Source organism: Centrocercus urophasianus, unplaced genomic scaffold (assembly GCF_019232065.1).
Source record: "Centrocercus urophasianus isolate 14NV4802_14NV808 unplaced genomic scaffold, USGS_Curo_1.0 seq_11, whole genome shotgun sequence".
NCBI lineage: Eukaryota > Metazoa > Chordata > Aves > Galliformes > Phasianidae > Centrocercus > Centrocercus urophasianus.
The window spans coordinates 61,061,033-61,074,231 of NW_024884253.1; the positions used below are offsets into that span (position 1 = coordinate 61,061,033).

The 13,199-nt window shown below is 36.6% G+C and overlaps 1 protein-coding gene across 1 annotated transcript in view; it reads left to right on the top strand.

Moving 5' to 3' along the window:
• TERT (telomerase reverse transcriptase) overlaps positions 1-13,199 on the top strand; it is a 28,544-nt gene that overhangs the window by 7,426 nt on the left and 7,919 nt on the right. Inside the window, exons 4-10 of the mRNA XM_042809031.1 lie at positions 1,436-1,625; positions 4,942-5,124; positions 6,420-6,581; positions 6,944-7,039; positions 8,801-8,886; positions 10,653-10,766; positions 12,546-12,617. Of these exons, the coding sequence (XP_042664965.1) occupies positions 1,436-1,625; positions 4,942-5,124; positions 6,420-6,581; positions 6,944-7,039; positions 8,801-8,886; positions 10,653-10,766; positions 12,546-12,617 (903 nt within the window). The remainder of the gene's footprint in view (positions 1-1,435; positions 1,626-4,941; positions 5,125-6,419; positions 6,582-6,943; positions 7,040-8,800; positions 8,887-10,652; positions 10,767-12,545; positions 12,618-13,199) is intronic.

Genomic DNA, 13,199 nt, shown 5'->3' on the forward strand with positions numbered 1-13,199 from the left:
TGCCAGAAATGTGAACTTCAGAGCAATGTAGATTTGATTACTTGGTTGTTTCTGATGAACTGGAGTTCTTCATTTTATCTTGGTATTCTAGCTAATGCATACAGTATCCATGTTATGTTCTGTAAGTTTAGGAAAGAAGTCATAATAAATAGCAGTGATCTCTAGCTATGAAAACATGATCTGCCTCGTCAGCTGAATTTTGAAAATTTAATTCCAGTCTTGAATATAAATCCTCAAAACGCTGAACCTGTGGCCCAGGCATGCATTGTATCACTCAGGCTGTCACAGTTGGAACAACTGGGTCAGTGACTTATTGAATTGTGCTGGTATACACAAGAGAAATATTTTTGAGTCTTGTCTGCTTGCTTGACTTTTCAGAGATCTCCTAGAGCGTGCTGACCTGGTCTTCCATCCATCCACTGCCTTATGTTATACCATGGTTTCCTTTTGCTAAACCAGCTTGATGGTTTGTTTGGGATAACAAAATCCAAATTTAGATTTGCAGCCCTTGTTCTTCAGGGGTTTGAACTGTCTCATTTTACTTCCCAGGGAAGAATGAACAACAGTCTTTTTTTTTTCCTTCTGAACAACATAGGCAGTGTAGTACAGTGACCCAGCTCCTTTATGTTGCAGGTAGCGCACCTTCACCATCTTAAGTAAAAGCGAGGTCTTGGTGCCGCTTCCTTTCCCTACCTTATTGCATGGGTTAGTATTAATTTGGGCTGAGCTACACTGAATTGTAAATCCTGAGGTGGTGCCTGTGTGGGGGAAGCATGCTTCCCAGACTGTCATTTAAGAGCCTTCCATTCTTTATTATTTTCTATTTACTTTAGCTGACTGCTGCTCATCAACCTGATTATTTTGAATTATGCTACTGAATGCTTAATTGTCCTTTTGTTTTCTCTGTTGTAACTTTTAATGTGGTAGCTGCTACCTATTAAGATTTAAGATCCTTCCAGCCCAGGCCATTCTGTGATTCTGTGTGATTCTGCTCTAAATGTTGGAAATACAACAGCCTGTTACACTGTGTATGTCCTTCCCTGGGCCTGTCTTCATACAGTTTTCAGAAAATCCTATCCTTTGTTTATATCTTCCAAGATTCTGAAACCATGAAAGATATTGAATTTTAAAAAAAGAAATCATAATGTTCAAATATACTTGGCTAGTCTGTGATTAAATTTTTGTGTTAATTTAGATCTTTTTCATTACATTAGTTTACGTCATATATGCTCTTTTATTAATGTATCATGTTGTCAATGGTATACATTGATATGTGGAATTATTCTGAAATTCAGATTTCATACCAGGTTCTGTAGAGATTAGTATTTGTAATTATCTCTTTAGTAAAATACCTGGGTTCAGTTACATTAAGAGTGAAATATTCTAACTTACTGCATTTCCTGTTGCTTACATTCAATATGTATTTATATTTTAGAAACCATTTTGCCAAAGTACATCTGCGTGCTTTATCTTCAGAGGAGATGGAAGTGATCCATCAAAAAAAGTATTTTCCTATTGCATCAAGGCTCCGGTTCATTCCTAAAATCAATGGTTTAAGACCTGTAGTAAGACTAAGCCGTGTTGTTGAAGGACAGAAACTCAGCAAGGAAAGCAGAGAAAAGAAGGTTTTTATTTTCCTTATTGTTTTATGTCGGTCTGATGGAGGCAGCTGTTTCATGTTAACTAAAAAACTTCGCTCACTTAACTGGTTTTAAACTGGTGAACTGAAACATTAAAATCAGAAGGACTGAATGCTCCTACTCTTTGCAACTTAGCTTAACTTCTCCCTTCCCAGTACTCATCATTAGCCTGTAGTTCCAGAGCTACATACTTCTGCTTGTAAGCCTGTCTTAATGATATTAGTCTAACAAAATAGCACAGGCTGTCGGGTAAGCGTGTTTGCCTTCTCTCCTCTTTCTGTCAGTTTCCCTCAGCCTTGCTTACTGAGTCTGACTGTGATGGACACAGCTGTCCATAGGGGTAGGAACAGAAGAGTCAGACACTAAGTGCTCAGTGTTCAGAGCTAATGCTGTATTTGTTTGGCACACCAGAGAATTAGGGACAGATGAATCTCTCCTGCTGGGATTCACCTGAGTACTGATTGAGTGCATCGTTGGACTGGTTGGCTGTTGTGCCAGGTCAGCCCAGGGGATCTTGCCAAGTTAGCAGGCCAAATAATGGTGAACCATATATGTTGCAGTGGAAGGCCTAAAAGGATTGAGGAGGCTGGATCAAGCATAGTAAGGAAATAGAAATTAAGATGGGAATTACTACTGCATGGGAACAAAGGCTTAACACAGAGTGCATACAATAATCCATTTAACAAGCGAGTTAACTGCAAGATATAGTGGAAGCACATTTTCACTATCTCCCATGACTAAATTGATTCTTTTTCCTTAAGGCCGAGTTCCATAGATGAAAAGCTCTCCAAATGGGTGAGAGTTCAACAGCTTCTTAATGCTGATGGTTCAGTGAGTAATCCCGTTCTGCATTTAAAGAACATGAAGGAAAAGCTGTTCTGAAGTGTTACTTTCATCTAATCTTTCTGTGGCTATCATACTGTCAGAGTATGCCCACAGTTAATCCAAAAATAGCTGCAGTACTTTAAAAGGTTCTGTTGCTCCCATAACAAATTGGGATAAAGGATGACCCCAGAAGATGAAGATTGAAAGTCAACTATGGTTGCTGGCCAAGTGGCTTCAGCTTGCTGCGTAGCCCTGAAGCTGAGAGACAAGATACATGCTAGAAAGTGGGAACTGTAGACTCCTGTTCATGAGTGCTGATAAGCAGCCAAGAACAGCAACTGTCATGAAAAGACCTCATCTGTGAAAAAATAGGAGAGCATCATAAAGCAATGCTAATGATTTTATAAATCCATGAAAGGTAATGATAGTGTTACCTCTCTTCTGTGATAGCAGACAGATGCAGAAAACGTCATCCAAAACAATTATCTTGTTCAAGAATTTGGGGCTTACAACCTAATGGAAGTAATATTTGTTTTTTTTTCTTTTCCCTCCCTTCTTTCCTTCCCCAGCTTGCGTGGCTGCTCAGTTTCTTTCTTTCATTGCCTGCTATCCTTTGGTCTGTTCCAGTTTTTCAACCTGTTTTATATTCCAGCATGTCTCTGCTCTGCAGTTTCCTCCAGGTATTTAAATTGTAGGAAGAAGACCATCTTCAGATTCTTTCTGTGTCTGACAGCGTTCCAGGGTTTGGAATTTTAAGGCTAGTCTGAAACTGCAGTGGTAGACTTTGTCAGTTCTTGCAGCTCAGCAGTGGAATGCATCCAGATGAATTGCCAGAAGAAAATCTCTCAAGTACCCAGCAAATTGACTTCCAGCTCTTGGGCAGCTCTTAACCTTTGCTGCCAAAACTGTAGTGAAATTAATCCAGTTCTGTGAGTTTGTCCTCAAACAGTGTAGATTATGCTTTTCTTTTTTCTTTTAATAGAGGTTTTATGTATTTGCTTTTCAACCTTCTTTTTGTTTGAACTTCAACATATCTGTGTGTAAATACATAGATACATACATGGATACGCAAACATAATGGGAAGCCTGATTAATTAACTTAATTAATTAACTGATTGGCTTGAGAGTGTATAATCTTTTTTTGCATTCTGCAGAGATTCCAGCAAACCCTTAGGTTTTGCAAAAATACTGATAGCACTGTAGATTAGACTTGTTCTGGAAAACTGAGGGACAGGAGAGAATTCCTGCCAGCATTACAGGAAGTTACTGCTGTGAATACTGCTGCTGGATGTCTCACAGGCCTAGTTCAAACTGAGGTTTGAATGCTAAAGCTTCTTTTATTGACCCCAGTGCTAACACCCAGATGGCCATCAGCTTTGTGAGAAGTTCTTAAGGCAGCCATCCGGGGACACAATCATTAAGAAGGAAGGGAGGAACTTCTCTACTGATAACTGCTTTGATCTGCTGCTTCTATTTATCTTTGAGCTACATCTCTACCCTTTTGACTGCTTTTCATAGGAACTTGGCATGTACCAGAAAAGAAACCACTGCACTAATTCAAGAATGTGTCTTAATTTTCAGCAGTCAATTCAGCAGTTAATTTTTTGTAGTCAAAAATATTTTGCAGGATCAGCCAGTGAATTAACAAACTATTTACCTAATGAAAAACAGTAAAGTTGGATCATGTTGTTTGTAGTCAGTGACTGCAGTACAAGTGGTTTTGGTGTGCTTTAGTTTTGTCAGTTTTTCACTGCAACCTGGAATTGATTTTTTCAGGGCAAAAATAATGTTCTCAGATGAATTTGGTATGCTTCATACTTGGCAATTTTATTGCGTGCATGGCTTGATCAGAATGCTGCCATTTAGAGTAAGAAACCTTTTAGAATTTATTTATGCATATTTGGAGGAATTCTCCAGAGTTCTAAACAGATTCATGAGCATGCCGCATGTGCAGTTTGTTTACTTCCTTTAATACTATGGCTTGCCTTTTCCAAACTCTTGTAGCCAGATCTGTGTTGACAGAGCTGATTGACCTACAGGACTTCACTGCCACGCTGCTGTACTCCACTATTCCCATAACTAAGAGAGTTAAATCTTTGCTGAAGTGGAGTGAATCTTTGCATAAATTATCTGTAGAGGTTCATGAAGCGATGCAGCTGGGTTTAACTTAAAGTCTCAAGCACACGTTGTTATTTCTTCCTACCTTACAGCTGGTGATCATTTTATTTATCCTGGTCTATTTATTTATGTCCATAACTGTTTCACCACACTGGTGTCTTTGAGACTGTTTTGTCACTTCCAGGAAGTCACTGCTGCTATATTCGTTCTTTCTGAAAACTGTATTTGATCAAAGTAGTACAGCAAATACACAGATTTCCTCTCATAGCTCATCTAAATGAGAAACATTTAGTATAACATTCAGTATTGCATTTAGTATGTTTCAACGCCTTAGGATGTTTCTCTTTGGTCTCTATAGATACAGCGCTATAACACTCAGCTAAAAAATCTATTTAGTGTGTTAAATTATGAACGAACTGTAAACACCAGCATCATTGGCTCTTCAGTATTCGGGAGAGATGATATCTACAGGAAATGGAAGGATTTTGTTACAAAAGTTTTTGAATCAGGTGGTGAAATGCCTCATTTCTACTTTGTAAAGGTATGCCTATTCTAATCCTGCGTTCAGACTAACTTTTCAAAGACAGCTACTGCAAATCTTCTATAGCTCTGGTCTGTGTGCATAACTACTTCTTTGTCATAGTTGGGTTTTGTGCATTAGACTGGTTTGTTTGTTTGCTTTTCCTGAAGTATTGCTTCTTTTACTTTGATATTTTTATTAATTTCTCTGTCATGCAACAGCTCTTGCTGCTAGACACATGCTGTGCTTCTGCAGTTACATTTACTTGGGTATAATGATGGGACAAACATACAAACTTGAATAGGCTCTTAGAGTCATTTTCCTAAGTTAAAAACAGAAAAAAAAAATCCTATGTGCTTCTAGATAAACTCAGTATCTCTTCAGTAAATAAGTCTCCTCTATCTCCATAATACGGATGTTTCTTGAGAATAAATACATGAAGTATAAAGCGTGTCCAACAAATCTATTCTACCACTTTAAATAATTGAGTTATTGTAAAATCTCTTTTCTTTTTTTTCTTTTTTTTGAAGGAGCATTTACTTAACTCTTGTGTTAAGTAATAGCTAGCAGGCTATTGCTATTATGTTGGAGTGATTCATATAGAATTATACAGCTTCTATATAATATAGCGGGGCTCCTACCTCATGCTCTTGTACATCAGTTGTCATGTCCCAAAATTGTTTTCAGTTATTGTCTTATCTTTAAGGACAAAGGATCATGTCACTGATACAGTTCTTTACAAGTTTTTGCTTCTTCAGAAGGCCTTGAATTGTGACTATGACAAATAAAAGCACAGTTAAGATCATAGTATAAGATTTAGAAAAAGCAAAACTTCTAGGTTTACATTTTTCCAAAAGTCTAAGATGTCATGGTCAGAACTAAATATAGAGGAGAAAGTTTCTTAAAATAATAATCATATAAAAATTTCAGCAATAAACTTCAGTGCTACCTTTTGTGTCCATTGGTATCTAATCATGAAAAGAAGTGCTACACAGTACAGATGAATGTAGGGACTGCTGTACCATTTTCTGCTAGTAACAGACATTGTACTAAAACTGAGTTCTGTTGTCCCCTGCAAGGGAAAACTCATTGATGACTGAGGAAAGAATCTTCAGATAAGAAATGAATTTGCTTGTCACAATTTTGAATAATTAATGTTGTAATTTCATTCCTATGTGATGCTTCAATTGTGGCTATATACTACAATGGTTATTTTTGCCCCATACTGTCACAGTATTTATGGTGATATTGTTGAATATGAAAGATATTTAAACATAAGATATAGAACATGATGGAAGATATTTTTTCTGTTTCAGGGTGATGTGTCCAGAGCTTTTGATACTATTCCTCACAAGAAACTAGTGGAAGTAATCTCACAGGTCTTGAAACCTGAGAGCCAAACCGTGTATGGAATAAGGTGGTATGCTGTAATTATGATTACCCCAACTGGAAAAGCCAGGAAGCTCTATAAGAGACACGTATGACTCATTTCTTTTAATTACTACTGTTACTATATTTCTGGCCAAGAAATATATTTGTAGCTTTGTTTTGTTTGTTTGTGTTTCTGAATGTGAATTAGGTAATTACTTGAGAAAACCTTTATTTTGATAGTGTTGGAAATTTCCTGGAGGGAACAAAGCTGTTCCTTACTCTTCGGTGTTAGTAAGGGTAAAGGTAAATGGAGATGGGTGAGGGTGGAATTTCATTTTAACAGTACCAGACTTATTTGGTTTAAAATAACGCAGTAAAACATGCCCTTTCACGGAATAAATTTCATCTGCTACTGAGTATTCTGTTGCTGTTGTCTTTTTTTTTTTTTTAATATATATTAAATATACAGGTTTCTACTTTCGAGGATTTTATTCCAGACATGAAGCAGTTTGTGTCCAAACTTCAAGAGCGAACTTCATTACGAAATGCAATAGTAGTTGAACAGGTAAATATTATCTTAGAATCATTTGAGTTGGAAGAAACACTTAAGGGTCATGTAGTCTAAATTCCCTACAAGAAAAGGAACACCTTTTCAGCAGATTCAGGTGCCCAGAGCTCTGTCCAGCCTGACATTGAGTGTCTCCAGGGATGGGGCATCCACCACATCTTTGGGCAACCTGTTCCAGTGCCTCACCTTGCTTATTGTGAAATAAATTTCTTTCTTATATCCAGTCTAAATCTCTCCTCTTTTAGTTTGAGTAATTTCTCCCCAAATTAGGAGGGTTCTCCTAAACTGAAAGAGAAAGCTACATTAAGTAAATGAAGATTCCTGGGTTTTGTGTGTGTTTTTTTTTTTTTGTTTATTTTTAGATGAATGTATGTATTATATGGTGACACCACTTGTGTTCTGGTTACTCAGCACCTTCTTTAGATAGATTTTTGGCATCTCTTATCTGGTGTTTCTAGCAGGCTTTCAGGGGATTTAGTGCCTCAGGCAGGAACTCTGGCGATGCGTAATTCTAGACTTCTCCCAGATTTTCTCGTTGGTGTCTTAAACTTTCATTTGAACCACCATGTTCTTTTTTTTTTTTTTTCTTTCCTAATGAATTCCATTATGTATTGTAACAGCTTTCCAGTGAAATAAATAAGCATTTTGTCATGGTCTATGTCCAAAATGCACACAACTAAGGATGTGAAAAGTGTATTCTAAGCTAAGTAACATGGGAAATAGATACAGCATTTTGAATAGCAAACTTCACTTAATAGAGAAATGACTTGGAAAAAAATCAGCTTATTTTAATGATCTCATGCCAAAGTTGCTAAGAATAAACTTTCCTTCTTAGTGCATTACAAAACAGGAAAAACTCCGTTGTTGTTACTGTTTGAAGAGATACCTTGCTTTCTAAGTTAGGGAATGGATGAAAATTACATGACTTTTATATTTGCTCCAGCTAGTGCTATTACAAGAAGCAGGCTCCTTTCTGTTGCTTAACTCACATGCTTCAGAGAACAGTATTAATTCTAAATAATGTTTGTTATTAAGACTTGCGCAGTAAAAGATGTGTGACAAAGTGTAGAGGTAGGTGATGCGCCCAGTCAGTTTCCAAAGACGTTCTATGGCTTGGCGAAACGGTGTTCCATGCTAACAGCATACAAAATCATGAGCCACAGATGACCACGCAGGTATCTTCCACTGCTCCAAATGAAATTTCTATTATACATTTTTAACACAAAAGACTTAATGTAATTGCATAGGCTCTCGTGCATCGAGTCACTGGTAACATGGGGAAAGAGATGCAATTTGTAGCAGAACTGGTAAGAGAGTGTTGTCTGTACTTGCGGAATAATAAAGAACATAAGAGTTAAAAAGGGTAGAACATGACCAAAAGAGGGGAGGTATCATAAATGGTGGTAAGCCAGTATAATATTTAAAAGCTTTTTATATTTGTTAATATAATATACAATTTTCCAAACACTAATCAAAACGATTTTTTTTCCTGAAGAAAGACCTAAAAAAAACAACACAAACAAACAAAAAACCCAACCAACTTTGCTCATTTGTTGGCTGACAGTTGCTTTTTAGAGTGCATATTCATATTTTAAATTTAGATGTTTGCTTTGTTTCTTACCTTAGAGATTTTTTACTAAACTGTTACAGTCTAATTCTTCAGGTAAGCTAATACATGTATTTTCAACTTATACTTTATCTTTTAGTTTCAGCACATTTCTAAAGTACAATTTTGGTTTTGTTTTGTCCCATTTCTAGTGCTTAACTTTTAATGAGAACAGTTCCACCCTGTTTACTTTCTTTCTTCAAATGTTACATAATAACATCCTGGAGATTGGGCACAGGTAAAAAATAAAATCAAATACATTTGTGAAGTGTGGATTTTTTTGTTGTTTATTTGGTTGGTTTATGTTTGTTTTTCTCTGCCTTTATTGGCTCAGAGCATTTCTGCTGGATATCTTTTAAAGAATTTTATTTCATGTTAATTTGAAATCTGTTTTGAAATTTAACTTATGCCTTATAAAAAAGCTGAACTGTTTGGATCCATTTACATTTAAATAATTGAGTTTTAGAAGTTTCTTTCCCATGCGGGTGATGCTGATCATGCACAGACTGCATCATTCTGTAGATACATAACCTTCATTTAGAGCTTCAGATCTTGTTTGAAAAAATGTTGAAATCCTTGGAGATGACCACAGAAGCAAGGGGATGTCCGAGCAATAGTGCTTAAGCCTTGTCAGTCTGTAGTACAAAATAAAACTTTTTCTGCATAGCCTTGCTCTTTGGCAAGTTGCAATAAAAATATAAAACAGTATCATTAAGAATTAAAATGACTGACAACCCCCAAATTAGGAATCTGCTGTTACGGAAGAGGATGAAATGAAAATTTCTTGCATTGCTAGAAATGCTGATCTGCTGTTTAGCTTTTGCCTCTAGGTGGCAAACGTGTACCAAGTGTAGAAACCACTTACAAATACGACCTTTATTTCTGAATTTAGAGTGAAGTCTGTTAGAGTGACTAAGTTCTTGCTGTTGAGAGGCTAACTTTATTTTACGGTAGTTAAACTCATTGTACAGAGAGAGGGGAAAATAGAGGCAAATGGAAAAGTGTCTGTAGGCTTTTCTAGCATTAAAACAGTTAAGTGCGGAAATAACTGCAGCTTATAGTAGAGGTTGTATTAAAAAAAAAACAAAAACAAAACTGGATTGTAGAAGACAATATTGTGTTCCTTAACAGGCATTCATCAAGAATTTCCCTGAAAGTAAAGAGTAGTATTTATTTGTTTAAAAACAAACAACAGCAACAACAAAACAAACAAGGAAATATATGGCTTGACCATATCGTGCTGTGCCATCATAACTGAAGAATATCATAGCTGTTCTATGATTCTATAATATGCACATCAAGTGGCCTGATTTAAAGTACTTCGTATTGTTAAACACTTCTACTCTAGCTTGTCTGAAACAAATGCTTTAAGAAAACAGGATTTGATAGTGGTGAATTTTGTATTTGGATTTAATGTGGATGTTTGCTTCTTATGCGAAAACTTAGAAGTTCTCAATTTCAGAATCTGCCTGAATTCAATTCTTATTGTAGATGAACATTATGAGCTTCAGTGTATGAATTTTTAGTGAGTACTTGCTGGAAATTATTTGGATCATAATTAAAAAGTAAATGTATCATTTGAAAGATGAGTCGTGAACTTTACGTTTCTTGTAGAAGAGCACTTGTAAAGCAATGCAAGACTAACAATTACAACGTTTAGATGAAATGTGACTCTGGAGGTTCTTTTGTAAAGGAAAAAGCATTGTGGATTGATTCCAACTATAAATACCATTCATTCAATGGCAGTTGTCTACTAGAGTTTCTTAATAACAAAGGAGGATGTGTTTTAGTGCATTTTAAATTCAGTAGTGGGGATAAAGATTTTTTTGGAGTCATGTCTAGACTCTTAGAGGAAAGAAAAACTGAGGTAAGGTTAACTAGCAGGCTTTCAGTTGTTCATTACTGAAACTTACGTGTTATACTTGATGTTCTTAAGCATATGTTTAGTGACTACTGGAGCCTTGTTGTGTGTTTTGATGTTTCTTTTCTTTTATTCTTTTCTAGGTACTATATACAGTGCTCTGGAATCCCACAGGGCTCCATTTTGTCAACCTTACTTTGCAGCTTATGCTATGGAGACATGGAAAACAAATTACTTTGTGGAATCCAGAAGGATGGGTAGGAAGATTTGGGTGCTTTTTGTTATGTACTCTGTTATGGTACTGTATAGTGTGTGTATGTTTTCTTTTAAGTTTAATTTTGAATTTCAAGATTTTTCAGTTCTCCAGCAGAAGCATGGTGAACTTAGATTTAGTGTCACTGTAACTGTTTTAGATGGAATTGTCTTATTTTTCATATGATTGTGAAAAAAAATAGAGGAGGAGTTGTCCTAAATGTGAGTGTGGATGACTTCTTACAAAAAGCACAGTATTTAGGGATGCTTTAAAAACATGCTGGTCCACACTGGTCTTCTAACATCTTCCATGCCGTTCATGTGCTTGGTTCTTAGGAGCTTTGCTGAAAGTTTGTATGGTGAAAACTGCTTTTTCATTAACAGTAAGAAATACAGCATCCTTTTTATGTCCCTGTGAATGGATAGCCAGGTGAATCTCAGATTTGCAGGCATGAGCTAGGTATTGGTGAGTCCTCTGAAGCTGGTTCATGTTCTCTCTCCATTCCTGTGAATTCTGTCCAAAACAAGATAAAGGAAGTGTGTAAAAGTACTCTGGGTAAGTGCACCAGTCTGGTGCCTCTTCTTGGGAGACTCTCTGGATAATGGAAAGCCTCAGAATGTTATATGTCTTCCTAAGCAAGTAATAGTTCTTTTTGATAAGCATTTGTGTACTGTGATGGTGGGATTCTGCAAAGCTACTTTTTTGCTTCTAAAGGACCCTCTTTATACATGCTGAACTTAAGAAACCAAGATTCAGAAGAGTGCACATAAAGGATTCTATGTAGCAGCTGTATATGTTGTAGTTTTTAGAATATTACATAGGTGTCCGTTGAATGATTTTGATAGTTTCATTTGGCCTTTAAACATAACATCTCCCTCTCCCAAAAAACAAACAGCAACAGTGGAAAAAAAAAAAAAAAAAAAAACTGCAAAAAAACTGCAAAAAAACCCAAAACCAACCAATTGGCTATTGAATAGATGAAAATATATCAGTTCTGATCGTGTGATGGCATAGTCCCACTTTAAAAAGGAGACTGGAAAAGATCATCTCCAGAGTTTCCTTTCTATGATCCGTTTCTTAGCAGGATTTATTGGAAAAATGTGAGCAAGTTTGGGACATGTATTGTATTTAAAAGAAAATTTCAGCCTTTATAATGGTAGACTTTTCATAGAATGATGGAATTGCTCAGGTTGGAAAAGACCGTAAAGATCGTCAAGTCCAACCACAACCTAACCATACTACCCTAACTCTAACAACCCTCCTCTAAATCATGTCCCTGAGCACCACATCCAAACAGTTTTTAATCACATTCAGGGATGGTGACTCAACCACCTTCCTGAGGAGCCTATTCCAGTGCTTAACAACCCTTTCTGTAAAGGAGGCTTTCCTGATGTCCAACCTAAACCTCCCATGGCACAATTTGAGGCCATTTCTGCTCGTCCTGTCACCACTGAGAAGAGACCAACCCTGTACTTGCTGTAAGCACCTTTCAAGAATTGGAAGAAAGCAGTAAGGTCTCACCTCAGCCTCCACTTCCCCAGTATAAACAGCCCCAGTTCCTTCAGTCCCTCCTCGTAGGGCATATTCTCCAAGGCATTCACAAGCCTTGTTGCCCTTCTTTGGACCTGCTCCAGCACCTCAGTCTCCTTTCTGTATGGAGGTGTCCAAAACTGAACACAGTGTCTGTTTTACATCCAAGTTGCAGCTTCAAAAATTACTACATGTTAAATGAAGACAGTGTTATAGAAAGTAAAGCATCTCCTCTTTTTATTCTTGATTACAGAGTCCTAATACGACTTATTGATGACTTTTTGCTGGTTACACCACATCTAATGCAGGCAAAAACTTTTCTAAGGTATGATTTTGAAAATATTCTTTATAATAATAAGCATTAGCACCTATAGGTCATTTACTTTGATCTCCTTTATACTTCTGTGTACACGTAGATGCATTTGATTTTATGGATTAATAACCAAGGCATACTTTGGAGGCCTTGCTGGTAGCCTGTACCAAGGAACATCTTAACAGCTACGTTCTTGACTGTAAACTAAAAAGCTCAAATGATCAGAGATCATTTTCTCCTTTGGTTTAAATTCTGGACCTACCTCCTGAACTTAATACTTCTGGCAGGAACGAGTAATGTAGACCAAGTCAAGGAAGCTAACAGTTTTATGACTGTTCTCCCTCATATTTTCAAAAGGTGTTCTAGTTGAAATGGTTTTTACTGAGCAGACCTGCTGCTACTTGCTATCCCTGGGGGAAGAATGCAACTGTATTGCTATATTGCTAACAATTTTCTAATCATTAATATTCTGGGGAGAATATTTGAAGATGCTGATAGCGTGGCAGCATGCAACTTGTACAGAAGTTTTCAAACTAATTCCTTAGAATGCTGCAAATCTACCTTAAAAAAAAGGTTAAGCCCTGTTAGAGATTA